Genomic DNA, 20,274 nt, shown 5'->3' with positions numbered 1-20,274 from the left:
CATCTGGAGCCAGGGGCCCTGGATCTGCCCTGCTCTGGCTCAGTTAAGGGGCTGACTCCCTGCCCTGCCCCTCTGCCACCCCACGGGCCGTGGGCCCGGACGAGGGCAGGTCAGGGAGGGAGAGAGGGAGTCTGGGGCCAGGCAGGGGACAGGCCCCTGGGGCGTCTGGAAACTCTCACCCTGCAATCGAGGGAAACCCCAGAGAGCAAACAGAGGAGGGGACGGGGCAGATAGGGCCATGATTACTGGGTGTGTGGGGTGTAGAGGCGCCCTGTGGGAAGGCAGGGCACACCTTGGAGAGGTGAGGTGGGAGGGCAGTTACTAAAATCACAGCTGATTTTCGTATAAATAGTATACCTATGGGGCATGTTTCTTTTTTAAAGTCAGGTTTTATTTCTGTGTTCCCCTCCTCAGCAAACATCCTTGGCGTGCCAGCTCTCGGTGGTTTCAGCCTGGTGACTTGGGCGGCTGGCTGGTTCAGGTCACGGTGCCATTGATCTGGGTCTCTGAAGCAAAGAGCAATTCAGTCCTACGTTTACTGACCCCTGCGAGATGCATGCTCTGCCTGAGAGATGGGGTCACAGGGAAGACTGGGGTTCTCTCCTGGCCCCCTAAGGCATACCCAGGTAAACAATCCTCCTCCTGGTTGTACTGGAGCAGACAGGTTTGGCCAGAATCAGGGAAGGCTTCCCAGGATCTATCCCTAGGCATAGTTTTTTTTTTTTTTCCAATTATTTGACTATTTTTCTTGGAGGATATTTGCTTTACAATGCTGTGTTGCTTTCTATTGTATAGCAAAGTGGATTAACTATACCTATAAACATATCCCCTCTTTTCTCCCATTTTCTCCTCTCCCATTTAGGTCACCACAGAGCACTGAGTGGAGTTCCCTAGGCTGTACAGTAGGTGTTCATTAGTTATCTATTGTATAATAGTGGTGTAAATATGTCAATCCCAGTCTCCCAATTCATGCCATCCACCACCCCTTTCCCTCCTTGGTAGCTGTCCATTTGTTCTTCATCTGTGTCTCTATTTCTGCTTTTCAAGTATGTTCCTCTATACCACTTTTTCCAGATTCCACACATATGTGTTAAGACGGTATTTGTTTTACACCTTCTGACTTCATTGTGTATGACAGTCTCTAGGTCCATCCACATGTCTGCAAATGGCACAATTCCGTTCCTCTTTCTGGTTGAATAGTATTCCATTGTATATATGTACCACCTCGTCTTTATCCATTCCTCTGTTGATGGACATGCAGGTTGCTGCCATGTACTGGCTATTGTAAATAGTGTTGCAATGAACATTGGGGAGCATGTATCTTTTTGAATCACAGTTTTCTTGGGGTACATGCCCAGGAGTGGAATAATATGGCAGTTCTCTTTTTAATCTTTTAGGGAACCTCCATTGTTCTCCATAGTGACTGCACCGATTTACATTCCTGCCAACAGAGTAGGAGGATTCCCTTTTCTGCACACCCTCTCCAGCATTTATTATTTGTAGATTTTTTTGACAGTGGTCATTCTGACTGGTGTGAGGTGATAACTCACTACAGTTTTGATTTGCATTTCTCTTAATAACTAGTGATGTTGAGCATCTCTTCATGTGTTTTTGGCCATCTGTACGTCTTCTTGGGAGAAATGTCTATTCAGGTCTTCTGCCATTTTTTGAAGACCATCTTTTGATTGGGTTCTTTGTTTACTTGGTACTGAGCTGAATGAGCTGTCTGTATATTTTGGAGATGAATCCCTTTTTAGCTGCTTCTTTTGCAAATATCTTCTCCCATTCTGAGGACTGTCTTTTCTTTTCGTTTATGGTTTCCTTTGCTATGCAAAAGCGTTTAAGTTAATTTAGGTCCCATCTAGCCATAGTTCACTCCTGTCATCTCCTGTTTGACCACTTCTAATTTGCCTTGATTCATGGACCTGACATTCCAGGTTCCTGTGCAATATTGTTCTTTACAGCATCGAACCCTGCTTCCATCACCAGTCCCATTCACAACTGGGTGTTGTTTTTGCTTTGGCTCCATCTCTTCATTCTTTCTGGAGTTATTTCTCCACTGATCTCCAGTAGCATATTGGGCACCTACCGACCTGGGGAGTTCATCTTTCAGTCCGTCTAGTCAAGGCTATGGTTTTTCCAGTAGTCATGTATGTGAGAGTTGGACAATAAAGAAAGCTGAGTGCTGAAGAATTGATGCTTTTGAACTGTGGTGTTGGAGAAGACTCTTGAGAGTCCCTTGGACTGCAAGGAGATCCAACCAGTCCATCCTAAAGGAGATCAGTCCTGGGTGTTCATTGGAAGGACTGATGTTGAAGCTGAAACTCCAATACTTTGGCCACCTAATGTGAAGAGCTGACTTATTTGAAAAGACCCGGATGCTGGGAAAGACTGAGGGCAGGAGGAGAAGGGAACGACAGAGGATGAGATGGTTGGATAGCATCGCTGACTCGATGGACATGGGTTTGGGTGGATTCCAGGAGTTGGTGATGGACAAGGAGGCCTGGTGTGCTGTGGTTCATGAGGTCGCAAAGAGTCGGATACGACTGAGCGACTGAACTGAACTGAACTGAACTAGCCATAGTTTTGAAGGATGAATAGTTTTTCAGACTCTCCTTTTTTCTTACAACAAAGAGTAGGCAGCCACAGGTATCAAAATAGTAACTGAGAGATAGGACACAGGCCCTTCCCTTTGAGAAGTCTGGTAGGAGAGCCATGTGAATAGTGACAATAATGTCCTAGATGTAAAAACAGAAGTGCAGAAGCGTGTGCAAGATGCATCAAAGGCCAGAGGAAGGAACTGTTCGTTCTATAGCGGGACGTGAGAGCAAGGGTCGGAGCAGGGAGCTGGCTGAGGCACAGAGCCGTGTGTAGCAGGAGAGTTGTGCTCAGGTACTGGGACTGGACTGTTTTGGGCCCAAGTGCTAAGCGAGCCGCCGGCAGTGGGGGGAGGGGGAGGGGGAGTGTGAGACCACCACCCAGCAGCTGGGTGCAAGCCTGGTGGTTTCAGGCCAGCTGCCTGTGGACGAGCCATGAGATCTGGGGAGACGTTTGACCACTGGATTCTGGTTCCCACTACTTCACACATGAACTAGTGGCCTGAAGCCCCACGCTTGACCTCTCAGCTCCACGTCCTCAAGTCTAAACTGGAGATTGCGATAACACTAGTCACACCTACTTGGCAGGGGTGACATGAGTAAATGGGATGATACAAGTGAAGGGCCTCCGACAGAGCCCAGACATGCAGTTTATGTAAAGTGGGAGCTAGCTGATCTCCCTGCCAGGGTAATCTGGAGGCAGGCCTGTGTGTGGGGGCGGGGGGCACGGGGAGGAAGGGCAGTGGGGCTCCAGGTCTGTGGGCAGGGACAAGCCCACTCTTGCTCTACCAGGGGCTGAGAGGTGGTGTTCTTTGGTGGATCCCAGAGCGGGTTAGTCACAGGGGCTGCCTGTGTGAGCCCGGCTGGCTTGTGCTCTTTGTGCTTTTTCCTCTCCTCTTTTCTAAACCAGGCCCCTTTGGGCAATGCCAGCCTATCTGTGACAACTGTGCCCGACGGCCAGGGCTTGGCCTATCTGACCCTGGGACCCTGGTCAAGGTCTGGGGCAGGAATCTTTCAGAGTGCAGAAGCTCCGAGATGGGCCTGACTGTGGGAAGCAGGCCTGCTCCAAGGATGGCGCCTCCAAAGCTTTCCAGGCCCTGGCTCCAGGCCAAGGCTCAGGCCGGGCAGAGCATCACAGCATCAGGGGTCTTCTCAAGGGCCCAGTGCTGACCTGGCCTTCGTGCAGGCTGCTCTGGGAGGGGCTCCACTGAGACGGGTCTCGTGAAAGGCCAGTTACCTGCCAGTGCTTGGCGTCCAAAATAGAATCTGAAGGAGCAGCAGAGCCTTTAATTCAATGTGTCTCAACAGCGGGTCGGTGTGGGGATAACTATGATCTGACCGGTCTTGGGCTATAATTACGGAGTCAGAATGAAAAATTACAGGCATTGTGTGGGCTTGTTTTAAATATAACGTAATCCACACCGTCCTCTCTCTTATTTGCTAGATTTGAGGTGCAGTCTTGGGCAGTTGGCACAGGTTCTGCCTGACGTGTAGCAGATAAAAATGGCCCTTGCCCAGTGAAAAGGGCATGGCAGGAGGCCTCCCCAGACCCCTCGTGTTCCCGACTGCCCACGGCCCGTAACCCACAAGCACACGTGCACATGGCTCCGTGCAGGCCTCTGTCGTCCACGTTATCTGTGCCCCGCGTCTCCCCCACCAGCCTCCCTGCCTCCAGCCTCCCCCAGCCAGTCCACCAGAAATATCTTTGTAAAACACAGTCTTGAGGCTTAAGACCCATTAATGGTGGTGCCCCTCTGTCTATAGGGTAAATCCATCCAACTCCTAGTTCTTTCAGGTCTTGGCCCCAAACCACCTTTCAGCATCTTGTCTGGGAACAAGAAGCAGCCATAGAACTGAGGTGAACGGCCCGGGGTTCCCGACTATGCGGGATTAAACTCACAGGCTCCATGTCTCATGAGCTGAGTGAGAGTCTGAGCAGGTTATCCCATCCACGTGCTTTAGCTCCCTGATACTGTAGGTTGTTGAGAGGATGGCATGAGATAACACATTCCTGGGATGACCGCAGGCATGTCTCTTTTCCTCACCGAGTCTCAAATTACCTATTAAAAGGAAGAGATAGACTCATTGCCTTTCGGATCAGTAAATGTTTTTAAAGTGATATTTCTTCATGTAGTTGTATGTGGTGAGACAAATATGTGTTATTAGCTCAACCTTTCTGGAAAGCAAAGTCGAAAGACTAAAAACATGTTTATACTCTATGTGTATGAATAATCTAAGGGGAAATTCAAATTGTGGACAAAGATTTATATTTAAAAGATTTTTACCTCAGTGTTTCCCCACCACCCTGGTGTGTTTTTACATCCTTGAAAAACAAAAAACATAGATGACAAACATTGGGATAACAGTAAGTATTACTACTACTACTACTACTAAGTCGCTTCAGTCGTGTCCGACTCTGTGCGACCCCATAGACAGCAGCTCACCAGGCTCTGCCATCCCTGGGATTCTCCAGGCAAGAACACTGGAGTGGGATGCCATTTCCTTCTCCAATGCATGAAAGTGAAAAGTGAGAGTGAAGTGGCTCAGTCGTGTCCGACTCTTCACGACCCCATGGACTGCAGCCTACCAGGCTCCCCCGTCCATGGGATTTTCCAGGCAAGAGTACTGGAGTGGGGTACCATTGCCTTCTCCGACAGTAAGTATTGGGTTAGCCAAAAAGTTCATCCAGGGTTTTCCATAGTAAACCCCAAACAAATTAACTTTTTGGCTAACTCAGTATTTATTTGTGTCTCACTCAAAACTTGTATGTAAGAATTAAAAGTGTTTATGAAGAATATTTCACTATGTTGAAAATGCTTATAATGTATAATTTAAAGTGAATAAAGTGCATACAAAATTGTATAATATATACTGTATGATCTTGGTGATAATAAAAATATTATTTTTACTTATAATTAAAATGATCTTTGGTGAATCTATGGTACTGTATTCCCTTCTTTGTTGTTTTCTGTGTTTTCCAAATATTTAAGAGTGGGCATGCATTTTTATGGGCTTCCTTGGTGGCTCAGTTGGTAAAGAATCTGCCTGCAATTACAGAGACACAGGTTCGATCCCTGGGTTAGGACGATTCCCTGGAGAACGGAATGGCTATATACTCCAGTATTCTTGCCTGGAGAATTCCATGGACAGAGAATCCTGGTGGGCTACAGTCCATGGGGTCACAAAGAGTCAGACGCAAGTAAGCAACTAACACTTTAACTTTTATCATGCATTTGTTATATAATAATGGTTTTAGAAAGAGCTGAGTTATGTTGAAAACATTAAATGAAAGGGCAGAACGCTTGATGTTAGAGTTCCTGTCTGGCTTTTAACAATCTCTCTGACTCTAACGTTCTAGAACCATCCACGGAGTCTGAGAGGTGACTGCAGAGGCCCAGACCCCCCAAGGCCCGTCTACCTTCAGTGACAAGTGGTGGCAGGCAGGTCTGGTGCCTGGAGTCAGCAACTCGCCAAGCACGGGGGTTCGCCGAGTGCAAGTGCATAGCTCCCCTTGAGGTCAGCTGCTTTTCTGAAGTCTTTCTGGAATCTTCCCAAGTGCCCAAGAACCTTCAAGACCGTTGGAAGTGGAGCAGTGTGCCAGCCCCCCATTCCTGCCACACTATGGAGTGCTGGGTGCTCTCCATCTACCTGGGGCCAAGGGGGTTTTCTGCCTGAGAGGTGAGCTCTTTCCGCCACTTTGGGCAAAAGGCTCGCTGGAGCCGTTCGCCTCTGTGGGCCCCTCTGCTGTCACCTATCTGGACTTTGGGACCCCGCTCACTGGCTCTGTCAGACCCCACATTCCCAACTGCCAGGACATGCAGGTCCATTTGGCGCGTTGTCCCGAGGATGGAGAGCCTGGAACACATCATTAGAAGGGCTCACTGAGGAGGGACAGCCTGGTCATTCCCAGCCATTTCCTGGGAGGTCAGCCCAGAGGAGCCCCCGCTGGAAGGAAGAACCTCATCTGAGTTCACTGGGGAGGGCCCAGTGTCTGGGTCCAGCCGGCAGCGTGTCAGGGCTCGTCCAGGACCGTCACGGATCAGCCACGTGTCTGCCCAGTTAGAAACCAGAGAAAAACAGGATTCAGAGGTGGAAAGATGGAGACCGGCTTAGAAAGAGAGAGGCTGACACGCAGTGAGAGGCAGAGAGAGACAGACACACAGGGCCTACAACGCAGGAAGGCCATCGAAAGAAGGGACCAGTACCTACAACACGCTCATCCTCGATGCAGTCAGGGAAATGCACGTTAAAGTAGCTGAATGTGCTACTCCACACCTACTAAATTAGCACTCATTAGGGAAATGACAACATCTCATGCTCTGAGGCTGTGGTAAAGCCAGCTTAAACACACTGTCAGGGGCCCTGCAAATTAGCACAGTCTTCTAGGGAAGGAATTAGGCTATACGACTCTCGAGCTATTAAAATGTTCATCCCCTTGCCTGTGGTAATTAAACTCCTGGGAGTGGGTTGTGAGGAAACAATTCAACAGAAAAATAACAGGCTTGTACATTAAAGGATGACGAGTGCAGTGTTCTCCGTTCTGTCCAACACACTATAGGAAGGCTGCTATAAATATTTACACAAATAGAGAATATGAAGACTGTGGTACATGCAAATAAACAGAAAATAAAACTATCAGTACATAAAAAATAATACATACGTGATCCCACCATCTGGATGTTTGGGCGGCCCCACCCTTGCTTGTGGGGAACAGTGGTCCTTGGCTCCTCACACACTCCTGTCTTCCCAAGGGACCTGCCCTGCCGCTCCCTGTCTGGAGCTCTCTAACCATGAAGCCTGATCCGCAGACCTCAGACTGGTGGGGAGACAGTCTCAGCTGAGGTTGCCCACCTGGCCAGCTCACTTGGGTGGCCCCAGAGAATCTGGGTAATGCCCGCTGAGTCACTCCAAGGTCATACCCCAAGAAGTCAAGCCTGAACTGACACCATGGAGTTGCATTATTATTTAAGAAAAGGGATAAAGTTTGATTTTGCAGGCTCTGAAGTGTCTTGTTATTTTCAAGCACAGCAATCTGTTTAAGCCAGCTGCAGTCTGGACTCCCAGCTGAAGCATCATGAGGTGAAGGCAATTTATAACAGAAGGCAAAGGGAAGGAGGGCTCATGGGGTCACCTTTCCTGGCCTACCCCAACAGTAGGCACAGATGTGCTTCTGGACTTGAATCATCCAGTTTTCCTCTTCCCCTAGCTCCTGGCGACCATCTCAGAAGCTGGCACTGAGCAGGAATTCAGTAAATCGTGGGTGAATAAAAAGAAGGGAAAAAAGACCATGTAGTATGAGTGAGCATGTGTCACTGAACAATTCTGTCTTTATTCAAAGCCCGTCCGGCTTTGCAAATGTGTCCTTAATTGTGCTCTGGAGAAGCTACATCCCCTGTGCTTTCCCTGCTTACTGCCAGGGGATGCCCTTGCCTTACAGGGGGGCTAAGAACATTCAGTGACCATGCCTGTGTCCAGACAAACCAAACCTTGTTCATTCGGCCAGGGCATAGTTACTGGGCACAAAGAGGCTTTGTGATAGTCCCTGCCCTTGATGTGCTTTCAGTCTCATGGGAGAGACAGGAGTAAACAACGAGGAGTAATTTAAAGAGCAATCACATGGCTGCTATAAACAGAGGGAGCAGCAATGGGGAGTGAGAAGATTCGGGAAGCAGGCTCAGGGTCGGGTGGAAGACCAGGCTCCTTGGTGGGGGTGGAAATGGAGCAGGGCTTTGAGGACAAGCAGGATTTTCTCCTCCATGGAAATTAATGGAGGAGAAAATTTCAAGGGGGGGATGTTACAGGAGGTCAAATGCTACAGGGGGATCAGAGAGGATGTGGACCGAAGAGGCTGCCGGATGTGACACTGGGACTAGCAGAAAGAGACTTGGAAAAAAAAAGAAATTAAAAAAAAAAGAGAGATGTGGGAAGGCTCTCAGGCTCTCCAGCCTCTCGTGTCAGCAGAAGCTAGTAGTTAAAGAGCACAAGCTCTGGAGTCAGCTTGGGTCTCAGCCCCTCATCTTGGCTGGTCACTTGGGGTAGGTGCCTTAACGTCTCTGTGCTCCCGTGTTCTGATCCACCTCATGCTGGTGTGAAGGATATAGGGGTGCTCTGGACAGTGTCTAGGGGAGAGGGAGTGCTCACCGTGTGCTGGCTGGTCTCCACTCTCAAGGCTCCTTTTGGAATGGAACGTGTAACTCGAATTAAATCAGCGTGGGCGAATTACACGAAGATGCTTTAACTTTCAAGATGAACGTGTCTGGGCGTAATCCTCAATCACGGGGCCTTAGACCGAGAAGCACCAGACATGGAAGCAGCTCCAGGATGTTAGGAAAAGTTCAGAGATGAGAATCCAGCTTGCGGGTGGAGGTTGGGAAGTGGCTGCGGTAGTGCCGCCTGGAGTGCTCCCGGGGAGGGCCAGGGAGCTCCTGGCGCTCTGGTCCCTCTCAGAAGTGGTCACTGCCGCAGGCAAACAAGCTAGATTATCTGTTAACAACTGTGATTTTCTGTCACCTCAGGCCTGGCCTCAGGCCTCTCTGCTGCCTGGCATGCCCCTGAGATTTCTGCTCAGCTAAGAATCAGCCTTTGCTGCCGTGCGGTGTGGGGATGGTCTGACCTCTGCTGTCCACGGTCTGTCATGGCACAAACTCAGACACTGTCATGGACTCAGAGGATGCATTTTCTTTTTTCAGCGTTCTGGACAGTGACTCCCAATATTAACATAGTTTACACTGTGACAGGGCTTCCCAGGCAGTGCTAGTGGTAAAGAACGCTCCTGCCAATGCAGGAGATGTTAAGAAATCCGGGTTCGATCCCTGGGTTGGGAAGATCCCCTGGAGGAGGAATTGGCAACCCACTCCAGTATTCTTGCCTGGAGAATCCCATGGACAGAGTCCATAGGGTTGCAAAGAGTCAGATACGACTGAGGAAACTTAGCACACTGTGACAATACAGAAAAATTTCACAAAGCAACTCTTACCTTTACTATGTGTGAACACTCTGATATATTCTGTATTTTCTATTTTTTATTTCATGAGTAAGAAAAATTATGATTACAATACAATAAATAGACCTCACAGTCCCAGGCTTTCTCATGCATCTAAAAAACCAATCACTTAGGGAACAAAATTAGTGCCTCATTTCCCAAACACTAATCAGTGTGTTCCATATCACTTTCAAATTTCTGGCCACACTGAAGGCTGACTGTTTATGGAATCTATTTTTTCTTTAAATCAATTCATTTAAACATTTAAAAATGTCCACTATAGCTGAAGTAAAATATTGGTGAAATAACAAGTATGAATGTTAGTTATATACATATATATAACTATATATATATATATAATACATTTATATTTATATTATATATAATTCACTGTTAAAATTCAACATTCAAAAAATGAAGATCGTGGCAGCTGGTCCTATCACTTCATGGCAAATGGATGGGGAAAAGAGTAGAAACAGTGACAGATTTTATTTTGTTGGGCTCCAAAATCACTGTGGACGGCGACTGCAGCCACAAAATTAAAAGACACTTGTTCTTTGGAAGAAAAGCTATGACAAACCTAGACAGAGCATTAAAAAGCAGAAACATCACTTTGCTGACAAAGGTCCAGGTGGCTTTTCCAGTAGTCGTGTATGGATGTGAGAGTTGGACCATAAAGAAGGCTGAGCGCCAAAAGAATTGATGCTTTTGAACTGTGGTGTTGAAGAAGACTCTTGAGAGTCCCTTGGACAGCAAGATCAAACCAGTCAATCCTAAAGGAAATCAATCCTAAATATTCTTTGGAAGGACTGATGCTGAAGCTGAAGCTCCAATATTTTGACCACCTGATGCAAAGAGCCAACTCATTGGAAAAGACCCTGATATTGGGAAAGACTGAGAGCAGGGGGAGAGGGAGTGACAGAGGATGAGCTGGTTAGATAGCATCACCGAGTCAATGGAGTTTGAGCAAGCTCTGGGAGACAGTGAAGGACAAGGAAGCCTGGCATGCTGCAGTCCATGGGGTTGCAAAGTTAGACATGACTTAGTGACTGAACAAAAGAAAAACACTGAAAAAAAATTTAATTATCAAAATAAAAAATGTTTTCATACCTCCTAAAATCATCTTGCAGCAGTGTCTTCATTCCTCACTTTGGGAATCACATATTCAAAGATTGGTCCAAACATCTCATTTTCAGTGGGGGCAGTGAGGCCCAGAGGGATGAATTCACTTTCGGAGGTCTAGTTTCTCAGTCAGTGGGAAGGTCAGTCTGGTCAGGAGAGAGAAAAGAGAAAATAAAGGAATCAAAGTCTTATCAGTCTTAACATTTTTGGAGAGAGGCCCTACCCTGTAATCTCATCGGAGCCCAGATATCAGTGTAGAGCTACCTTGGCAGAGCCATTTTAAGCCTGGATCTTAGATACTCTTATCTTTGGAGGTCCTGATCCATATCATATCACATGTATTACAAGATGTGCCCATTGACCCTTATTAATTTCAATTTTTCTATTTTCTTCTACTTGTATTTTGAAGCCAATGGATTTTTGAAGCTTCAACAATTTTTTGCAGGTCCTAGGATTACAGCCTGCCATGCCTAATGAATAAAGTGGCCCTGGGACTGGTAAAGAATCTCATCAAAGACACACTAAAGAACCATTTAATTAGCCCTTTCTCCTGGTATCTTTAATGGGTAATGTGGACAGGCCACTGACAACTAAATGAATGAGTTTCCAGTGGAAAAATCTTTGCTGTTCTGAGAGTCCAGTGGAGGCAGTGCTGCTGCAGGTAGGCTAAGTGCCATGTGACTGGCAAGGTGCTCTCACTCTGTGCCTCAGTCTCCTTATTAAGTAAAACAAAGGGATTAGATTCCAAGAGAGTCAATCATCTAGAAATCAAGTTCTTGGCTTCTTCACAGTAACCTTTCTACCAGTTTTCCAGGTACGACTAATAAGGAGATCAGGAGCATTTATTGCAGAAAGGTCTGGAAGGGTATACACCAAGTTACTGACACGAATTATTTCCAGAGGGAGAAAATGGAAAGCAATGATGACAGATTCTTTACACATCTTGAATTATTTCACTTGTTACATTAAGCACGTTATCACTTTTGTAATGAAAACATTGATAAAGAACAGTTAAAGAAAAGCAACCACTTTACTCATTTAAAAACACCGATTAAGAGTGTGTATCTAATGCACATGGTCTGTCACGTTAAAAAGAGTGAATAAGCTCACCAAAAACTAAAATCCCAAAGCGTTAGTCTATAGCAGAAGTTTGATGAAGCAGAAGCATCAGGGGTGCCTCTGGGGTTTTATGACATTCCCCTGGCCTGAGTCCTATTCCAGTGCACTCCCCTGTAATTACATGAATTAATGTGAGTAATGAATCACAGTGCCTGCCAACAGCAAGTACTCTATCTCCCAATGAGGTCCCACAGAATCCAGGTCTTTACATCCTGCTAAATGGGATAAATAGCACATATTGTTGAAAGCAGGGATGTCCCTTCATTCCCAGCCAAGGCCACCTTGAATGGCTCCACCTACTAATCTATTAAGATTTGCTGATCTAGGCGGGTAGCCCTGACCTGCCTTCAGTTGCTGCTAACCAGGTTAACTTAGAAAAACTAGGTACTGGTCAGCATATTCTCTATCACATCACCTGTTTGTCTCCTTCATAGTGCTCATCACGATAGAAAACTCTTGGTTTGTCATCTGTTGTCTGCCTTTTCACTAGAGTGTAAGCTCCCGGAGGGCTAGGACCCTGTTTGCCTTGTTCACTGCTATAGCCCAAATGCACGCCCGGCACAGAGTAGGTGCTCAATAAATATTCCTCCCCTGCACCTCCTCAAATCACAGGTCAGGTTTCCTTCCCAAGATTATTCTTGATTGTTGACGTTGACCTTCACTTTTCACTTTGAACTACATGTGACCTCTATTAAAACCTGTGTGTATGGCTACCAGGCACAAGGACTTGGCATAAAGAGAAATATATTGAAACATAAACAGAGGCCAACTAATTAATTAAGGAAAGTCTGTTGCTTGCACCTCAGGTTTACAGCAGGCATATAATTCCACTTGTTATGATTTGTTTGCTCCTTGTCCCTAAGTTTGAAGCAGCCAAGGTCATTCAGTGAGTGAGCGATAGTCGCTGAGTTGTGTCCAGCTCTCTGTGACCCCATGGATTGTAGCCTGCCAGGCTCCTCTGTCCATGGAACTCTCCAGGCAAGAATACTGGAGTGGGTTGCCATTTCCTTCTCCAGGGTTGAAGCAGCCAAGGTCATTCAAGGGGCCCCAAATTCAAAACTCACCTGCCTTGGAGGCTCAAACAGTCTCTTTTCCATCAGCTTAACACATACAGTATCTAGAGCCTAAAAACTTTTTATGCAGGCTTCAAATTAAAATAGTTCACTGGGTCAAAGGCTTGCCTTTGGTCCAAGGTGCAGGAGGGTCAATGGATGTTGGCTAAGTCCCGAAACCGCAGCTTGGCTCTTTCTTAAATTGATTTGTGGACTGTTTCCAGGAAACCAAAGATGATCGGTCCACCTGGCAGCAGGCAGGCTGCGAACTGGAGGCGATTCTGCCCTGGCCAAGGGCCATGGCCCTCTTGTGGCCCCAAGGAAGGCAGCATTTCATCGGGCCTTTTGGACGTTCTGGCTGGCGGCCGGCTTCTCCCGCCGCGGCGGGCTCTCCACGCGGTGCACAGACGTCTCCACACGCAGGGACGAGGCCCTGACGTGGCGGGAAGCCGTCTCTGTGAGCTGCGAGGCGGTTTCCACGTGCTGGGAGGACACCTCGAGGACTCGAGGGAGTCGCTTCCCAGAGGGGGAGACGGAGGGCCCCTCGCTGCTGCGATAGGTGGTCTCCACCTGCCGGGAAGATGTCCGCACGTGACGGTAGGATGTCTCCACGCGGTGGGACGAGGTCTCCACGCTGACCGTCGCCTTCTCCTCGGAGCAGATGGATTCCGCCCGGGCCGGAGAGGGCTTTCCCCGAAGGGGTGAGGCCATCTTATGGGGGTAACAGGGCCAAGCTGACCTTTGGAGGCCCCACAGCCCCACGATCCCCGAAGGATTATTTTATACGGTGAGGAGCGACGTCACATGCCATTGTGATGCAGGGAGAGCGGTGGTCGAGGGTCCCGCGACCCACGTGGAGGCACCGTGATCTAGGGGCGGGGAGGCCTAAGATTCTTTGGGAACCCTGGGTTAGTCCCCTCGAGAGCCCCCGCACCGCCCCCTATCCTGTCAAGAGCCTGTCCAGGTGGAGGCGGGGTTGGGGCGGGGCGGGCCCTGGATGGGCGGAGCCACCCGCCCCCTTGCGAAGCTGTGCCCGCCCCCGCATCCCACACCGCCCCGCGGCAGGAAGGGAACGCCGCGACTTCCGGACCTTCCCCGTTTCTCGGATCCTGGCTGTGTGGGGTTGTTGGGGACTTAGAGTGTCTGCTGGTGATGGCCGCGGCCGTCGCTATGGAGACAGGTGAGTAGCGCTCTGAGCCTCGCGTTTTGTCAAATAGAAACTGTCCCGGGCCCAGACACCTGCTTCCCGGGATTTTTTGAGAATCCAGGCCCAACTCCCGGCAGAGTGAGTGATCGGAGCGGGAGGGACCAGGGCTTTTTTAGCGTCTGGAAGGGTGAAGGTAATTTGGCCTTTTCAGAATTTGTTTTGTTGGCCGATCCTTTCTCCCCGTTAGTTATTCAAACACTGGCCCCACCGGCTTCCGGCAAGACTAAAGGAGAGATTTTGGATCATAAACCGCTTCCTCGAGTTGTATTTTTGCATCTCAGATGAGCTTGCCTAAGTTTAAAATATCGTCAGCGAACTCTTGTATTACTGTGCCACTGACGGGTCTCACCTAAGCACGCGTTTCTTGATCTTGCATACTCACCAGGGTCTCTTTCATCTTGCATTCTGAACGTCTCTTGATGGATTTAGCATTTACTTTGTTTTTGCTAAGCTTGATCACTTAACAGCTTGTAACGCATTATCAAACTAAGGCAAGGCACATTGCTGCAGCTTATCCTAGTGATCACTGTGAAGTTCCAACATAGTGGCTCATGAGTGATTAATGTTCTGCTCCATGTATGATCTTGTTTTCTTTGATAATTTAACTTTAGAGAAACCTTTTTTTTTTTTTTTAAATTAAAATCAGGGCTTTGCTTTCCTTAGACTTCTAAGGAAGGTTTTTCTCCTCCCACACCCAGTTTAGGAAAACCTTTGCACGCTCTTCTTCATGTAACCCAGCATTAGTCAGGTGTCTGTACTGCTGTTTTCTGTCTACAAATCAGTATTATATACAGTGACATTTATTTGGATGATTTTGCTATCTTCTGTCCTAGATGATGCTGGAAATCGACTGCGGTTTCAGTTGGAATTGGAATTTGTACAGTGTTTAGCCAACCCAAATTACCTTAACTGTAAGTTGTTGAGCACCTCATTGAATTGAGTAGCTAATTGTGATTTCTGATAGAAGAGTCAAAATTCATAGTACTATCGGCCCTTTGTATCCTTGGATGCAGCCTCAGTTGGTGGAATCTGCCCATCCTGAGGGTGACAACACCATCCCGGCACTGTGTTGTTTTGTACAAGGGATTGGAGCACCTGTGGATTCTCGTGTCTGCGGGGTCTCTTAGAACCAACTCCCTATGGATTCTGAGGGATGACTTTAGTATCTAGTCTGACACATTCTCAATGGAATGGAATGACTGTTGCCCTTATACTGGTATATATAATTGAGCAAACTGGGACTTCTGTTTTGAATTCAGTGTGTGTTGGTGGTGGGAATGTTATGTAAGTAAATTCTTTACGATTATGTGAGTCACAAATCAGTAGTCCAAGGACTGGTGTGCTCTACAGATGTATTGTTTTTTTTTATGCCTTTCAGTTCTTGCCCAAAGAGGTTACTTCAAAGATAAAGCTTTTGTTAATTATCTTAAGTACTTGCTTTACTGGAAAGAACCAGAATATGCCAAGTATCTAAAGTAAGTTTAATTTTTATAGTCCTAAATGTGTGTGTACTTTCTTATACCCCAAAGCACTGATATTTAATAGACTTCTTATTTTCACGTTGGAAAAAATACCTGTTGAATCTCTGGTCTCCTTTCAGTTGCCTCCATTTTAATATGAGACACACTCATCTCTAACTTAACTGCAGTTATCTACTTATTGGTATTCCTCCTTTCTCCCTGCCCTGCCAAACAAAGAAGAACCATTTTCTACACAGAAGCCAACTTGGTCTCTTAAAAATAGAAATTACATTCCATTAGAACCCTTTGGTCGCTTCCAATTGCATGCAGAAGAAAATCTAGTCTCTTAGTCCTGTGTGATCTGTCCCTGTCTTCTCTGACCTTATCTTATACCACTCCCTGCATCTCACTGAGTTCTGACCTCAAGGAACCCGCAGTCTATATATGCAATGACAGCCATAGCCTGAAAATGAAAGAACATAGAAAGGGGCACTTACTTGTAAGCAAGGGTTTCTGAAGAAGGTAACCTTACCCAAGTCTTAATAGCTGCTTTCTAATTTTATATATCTTACATAATAAATACATGAATTTATCATTCAGGTTGTGCAATAGATACTCTCGTTTTAAGGCTTACTGAAATGCAAGGAGCATATTATAATCACAAACATTTCTTTTTAATGGTAAAAAATAAGCCTTGAACTCCCACCTCTGCTTTGTCTTAAATAGATAGTCAAAAAGCAGTGTTGACACGTCTAGTCTTTTTTTTCCCCTAAACAAACAAATTTGAGAGGAGAATGTTTCAGACTTGTACTTTGGTCAAGCCACTTTTCTCTGTCTAATAACAGCTGATTTATGAAGTCCACATCCTCCTTTTGCCTGTGGGACCCTTGCCACCTTACTGGCCCTTTATAAAAGAACCACTTATTCATTTAATAATCCAGAGAAAAGATTTTTTTTTTTACTAGATTGCAACATGTTATATGGATGTATCATAGACTTAGAGACTCAGTGTTGGACACTGAGCCCTAGACACCGTCAGGTTCAATTTTACCCACAACATTGCTGAGATGGTCATCTGTTTACTGGCTGGAGGTTTCCAGTGAACACATACTACTCCATCAGGGGCTGCCAATTCCATTGTTAGCTAGATTCCATAAAGTTCCTCCTTGTATTATCGTGTCCAACTCTTTGCGACCCCATAGATTGTAGCCTACCGGGCTCCTCTGTCCATGGGATTTTCCAGGTATAGTACTGGAGTGGATTGCCATTTTCTTCTCCAGGGGATCTTCCCAACCCAGAGCTCGAACCCGGGTCTCCCGCATTGTAGACAGATGCTTTACCGTCTGAGCCACCAGGGAAGTCCTATAACATGATATACCTCTATATAACTTTAACTCATGTTCTGAGTTTTGTCCCTGAATTAATCCAGAACCAATCTATGCCTTCTTGAAGAATAACCATTCAGATATTTAAATTTAAGAGAGGCTGCAAATTAACCCCCATTTCATTTCTGCACAAGGTTTTTGTTTACTAGTTGCCAACATTTAAAGATTGGAGAGTTTCATATTTTGATTCAGATTTCTAGCTTCTCTTTAAAATTCTGGAAGATATGGTAACCCCAGGTATTTGTTCTCCCAGGTCAGTCATTGGCTAGAGCAGAGGAGCAGCTACCTCTTCTAGACAATTTCCTCCACAATTTCACTAATAGCCATGACCTGCAGCTGTAATTTATCTCTTACATTCAAAGATTCACAGTGTTGATTTGCTGGGAGCTTTATGTCAGCTAAAATCCTTCAGTTCTCATTTTCATCAGTGATGTTAGTTGAGTTCTCCATTTATTTCTAATTTGTTTAAAAAAAAAATCTAAATGCAAACTTTGCTTTTGTATGTCCTCTATTTCATGTTGTTGGTTGATGCTATAATTGTAGCCTATTAAAATATTTATAGTCCCTTATTTTGAGCATGGTCTTCTCCAAGTCTTATAAATGACCACTGTATGTCTTAAGTTCCAGTTATTGAGAAGTAGCATTTGTTACTTGAAGACAGTCCTCTTGGGTATCACATTAATTTATTTTACGGAGGAAGAAACTAATCCTTAAGAAGGGTTAAGTACCCTATTCAAGGACACCCAGCTGGAGAATGGGCAGAGCTGGTTCCAAACCTAGGTCTTTGTTGATAGAACATCCTCATGAGAAGGAAATAGCTAGAGTAGGTGTGAGTAGGGCTTTCCAGGCTTAGCTGCTGAGAATTACAACCAACTATGTATCTCTGGAGTATAGGAAGCAAATGTTCAATAAGGAAACATGGCCTTGGGCCCTGCTGTGGTCCTCAGACCAGCAGCATTGAATGCAGAGCTCAGGCTCCACCCCAGACTTTTGATGACCTGGTTCAGCTGGTGGCTGCTAGTTTTCTCTGTATCAAGTTACTTGTTTTTCGCTTTGTATTTAATACCTATCTTGTGAGGCAATGCTTTGAGACTATGTAAGTATCGTGTTTCATATTTCAGTCTTTTACCTAACTTTGGCAATCTATGGAAAATACTTGCTTGAAAGCTTTTTCTGTGGTGATTTTCTAATTCCATAATTCTTTATTCATTTTGTTTGTTGAAATTCAGTTGTAAGGACAGAATATTTCCTTGTTCCTGATTTATTCATTTTATAAAGTTACATCAGTATGGACTCCTGGATTCTTTATCTTGTGGGTTATAATTATGTATCTTCTTGAACTAGTGATCCCAGATATAGCCAATGGGAGCCCCTTCAAATTGGTTCCTGTGTACTTTCAACAAATCCGTATATTTTTTGAGCATTTTTCTTTCTGCCACTATGTAATAGTCCAGGCTCATCTTGTACTTTCCTGTGTTAGCCGTAGCATTAGCCATGTCTCCAACCAACCCTGGATAATACTATTTAAAACCCATGATCTGGGTACCCGGTGTGCTCATTGGTCCTGGAGTGTCTTTGAAAGGCTTTCTCAACACATAAAGCTAGAAATGTGTCTGTGTGTATCTATTTCTATATCTGTGTGTGTGTATGTATAAAGCCATGAGTTCATCCTGATGTTTTCAATTCCAACTTAATAACAGGATTCATTCTAGCCTTCCCCCTTCCTTATCTGAAACTACTTTTCTGAGAGCCAGAAGTTTGGCTTTCTGTTTATAGTGTACTTGCTCAACGTCAGAGTATATGTACATAATTTCAGAATTGTTATATCCCTGTGGAAAACAGGAATACAATATCTGTGCATAGTTTTTTCTGAAGTTGACTCACTTTTAAAAGCTGTCTTCTTACCATAGTTTATGGAAAACCAATAAGTATTAAACACATAATTATGAAAATAAAGTGTTCCTGTTCCTTACCTTGGAAATCACCAGAAGAGAATAGTGTGATTTGCCCCCAGATGTTGACCAGTTATTGTGTTACCAGTTGACAGTTACACTGTTTACCAGTTACTGTGTGGTCTTAGGTAAATTATTTAATTTTTCTAAGCTTACATTTTCTCACATTTGAAAATTGTGCTGACTTTTGATGATTAGCTTTTCTGTATAAGCAGGAAAAAAAAATGTATCACCAAAGTATACCAAGTTAATGTTACAGAAATGATAGACTGCAAAAGCATGTTTAAGTGAGTTAACTAGAGCGTGGTATTACTACGTCAATCATTAACTTATAAACTTGACCCCAGGTACCCTCAGTGTTTACACATGTTAGAGCTGCTCCAGTACGAGCACTTCCGCAAGGAGCTGGTGAACGCTCAGTGTGCGAAGTTTATTGACGAGCAGCAGATTCTGCACTGGCAGCACTATTCCCGGAAGCGGATGCGCCTTCAGCAAGCCCTGGCGGAGCAGCAACAGCAGAATAACACGTCGGGAAAGTAAAAAGCTGGGTCCCCACCAGGCTCCTAAGACATGTATATATTGCTTTTGTACAGTGAAGACAAAAAAAAAAGACTGTTCCTACGTACCTTTATTATGGTAGCAGCCAGAACTGTTAGTGTGCTTATTTAATTGAACTCTTATTGTTACTAGATTATTTGTTAAACCAGAATTGTTTTACTTTGATTTCTCTGTGGATTTGTAAGCTTTTATTAGTATTTAACACAGAAATGTCTGAAGAACAGAAATGTTAGGTGCTGCAGACCTATTTAAGGCAGTGGGGCATGAGGTAAGGGGAGGGCCACCAAGCCAAACCCTGCTCCTCATGTACAGTGGGGCCTGGGACAGGTCTGTCTCCTGAAGCCTTGCGGTCCCTCACATCAGCTACCTGACCCGTCCTCTGCCGAGTGATAGTCAGTGACCTCTTGACATCAGACACCAGGAACTGCATTAAGGTTCTTAAATTCTACAGGCTGGAGACATACCTGTGTCACGGGTTGCTTTGCAAGAGAGCTTTAAGGAAGAATCATTGGTATGTCACTGACCTAGTAACGGCAGGGAGAAAACTGGTAGTTAACTACTAATTGGACTCTTGACCTTGGACTAGAACAAAAGTGAGGAGCCTCAGATACTTGTACTCATTTGAGAAAGCTGACATTTATTTGGCAGATACCACAAACCCAGGCCCTAGGCTTAGCTGCATTCTCATTGTATCCTCAGAATGATCCATGTTCATAAAGGAGGAAACTGAGGTTTAGACAGGTTAAATAACTTGCCTAGGGTTACAGTTAGTCATAATCAGTGAGACTGACTCACAGACTGGAGTCCTTCCCACCACTAGGTTATACAGTCTGATCTCTT

At 45.6% G+C, this 20,274-nt stretch overlaps 2 protein-coding genes across 6 annotated transcripts; one reads left to right on the top strand and one right to left on the bottom strand.

The window, feature by feature from the left end:
* Positions 1–369: 369 nt before the first annotated feature.
* On the bottom strand, positions 370–13,992 carry C19H17orf100 (chromosome 19 C17orf100 homolog). 5 transcript variants are annotated; one of them, XM_086359526.1, is made up of 5 exons: positions 12,885–13,992; positions 10,690–10,847; positions 6,016–6,648; positions 4,498–4,657; positions 370–506 (listed from the first exon to the last, which is right to left on the bottom strand). In XM_086359526.1, the coding sequence occupies exon 1, from the start codon at positions 13,581–13,583 to the stop codon at positions 13,206–13,208; it is 378 nt and encodes a 125-aa protein (XP_086215652.1). In that variant the 5' UTR covers positions 13,584–13,992; the 3' UTR covers positions 370–506; positions 4,498–4,657; positions 6,016–6,648; positions 10,690–10,847; positions 12,885–13,205. The 5 variants fall into 5 exon arrangements, with proteins under 5 accessions (XP_086215652.1, XP_086215651.1, XP_086215649.1 ...); XM_086359525.1 differs by lacking the exon at positions 6,016–6,648; XM_086359527.1 differs by lacking the exons at positions 370–506; positions 6,016–6,648 and adding an exon at positions 743–2,391.
* MED31 (mediator complex subunit 31) lies at positions 13,970–19,599 on the top strand. Its single transcript, XM_086359522.1, has 4 exons — positions 13,970–14,052; positions 14,913–14,990; positions 15,458–15,554; positions 19,224–19,599. Exons 1-4 carry the CDS (start codon positions 14,025–14,027, stop codon positions 19,414–19,416), a joined length of 396 nt encoding a protein of 131 aa, XP_086215648.1. The 5' UTR covers positions 13,970–14,024; the 3' UTR covers positions 19,417–19,599.
* Positions 19,600–20,274: the final 675 nt, after the last annotated feature.

Source organism: Bos grunniens, chromosome 19 (genome assembly GCF_055505025.1).
Source record: "Bos grunniens cultivar Pamir isolate PY7600 chromosome 19, Bosgru_T2T1.0, whole genome shotgun sequence".
In the NCBI taxonomy this organism is placed as follows: domain Eukaryota; kingdom Metazoa; phylum Chordata; class Mammalia; order Artiodactyla; family Bovidae; genus Bos; species Bos grunniens.
The sequence above is the reverse complement of the archived record's forward strand: the minus strand, read 5'-3'. Positions and strand labels throughout refer to the sequence as shown.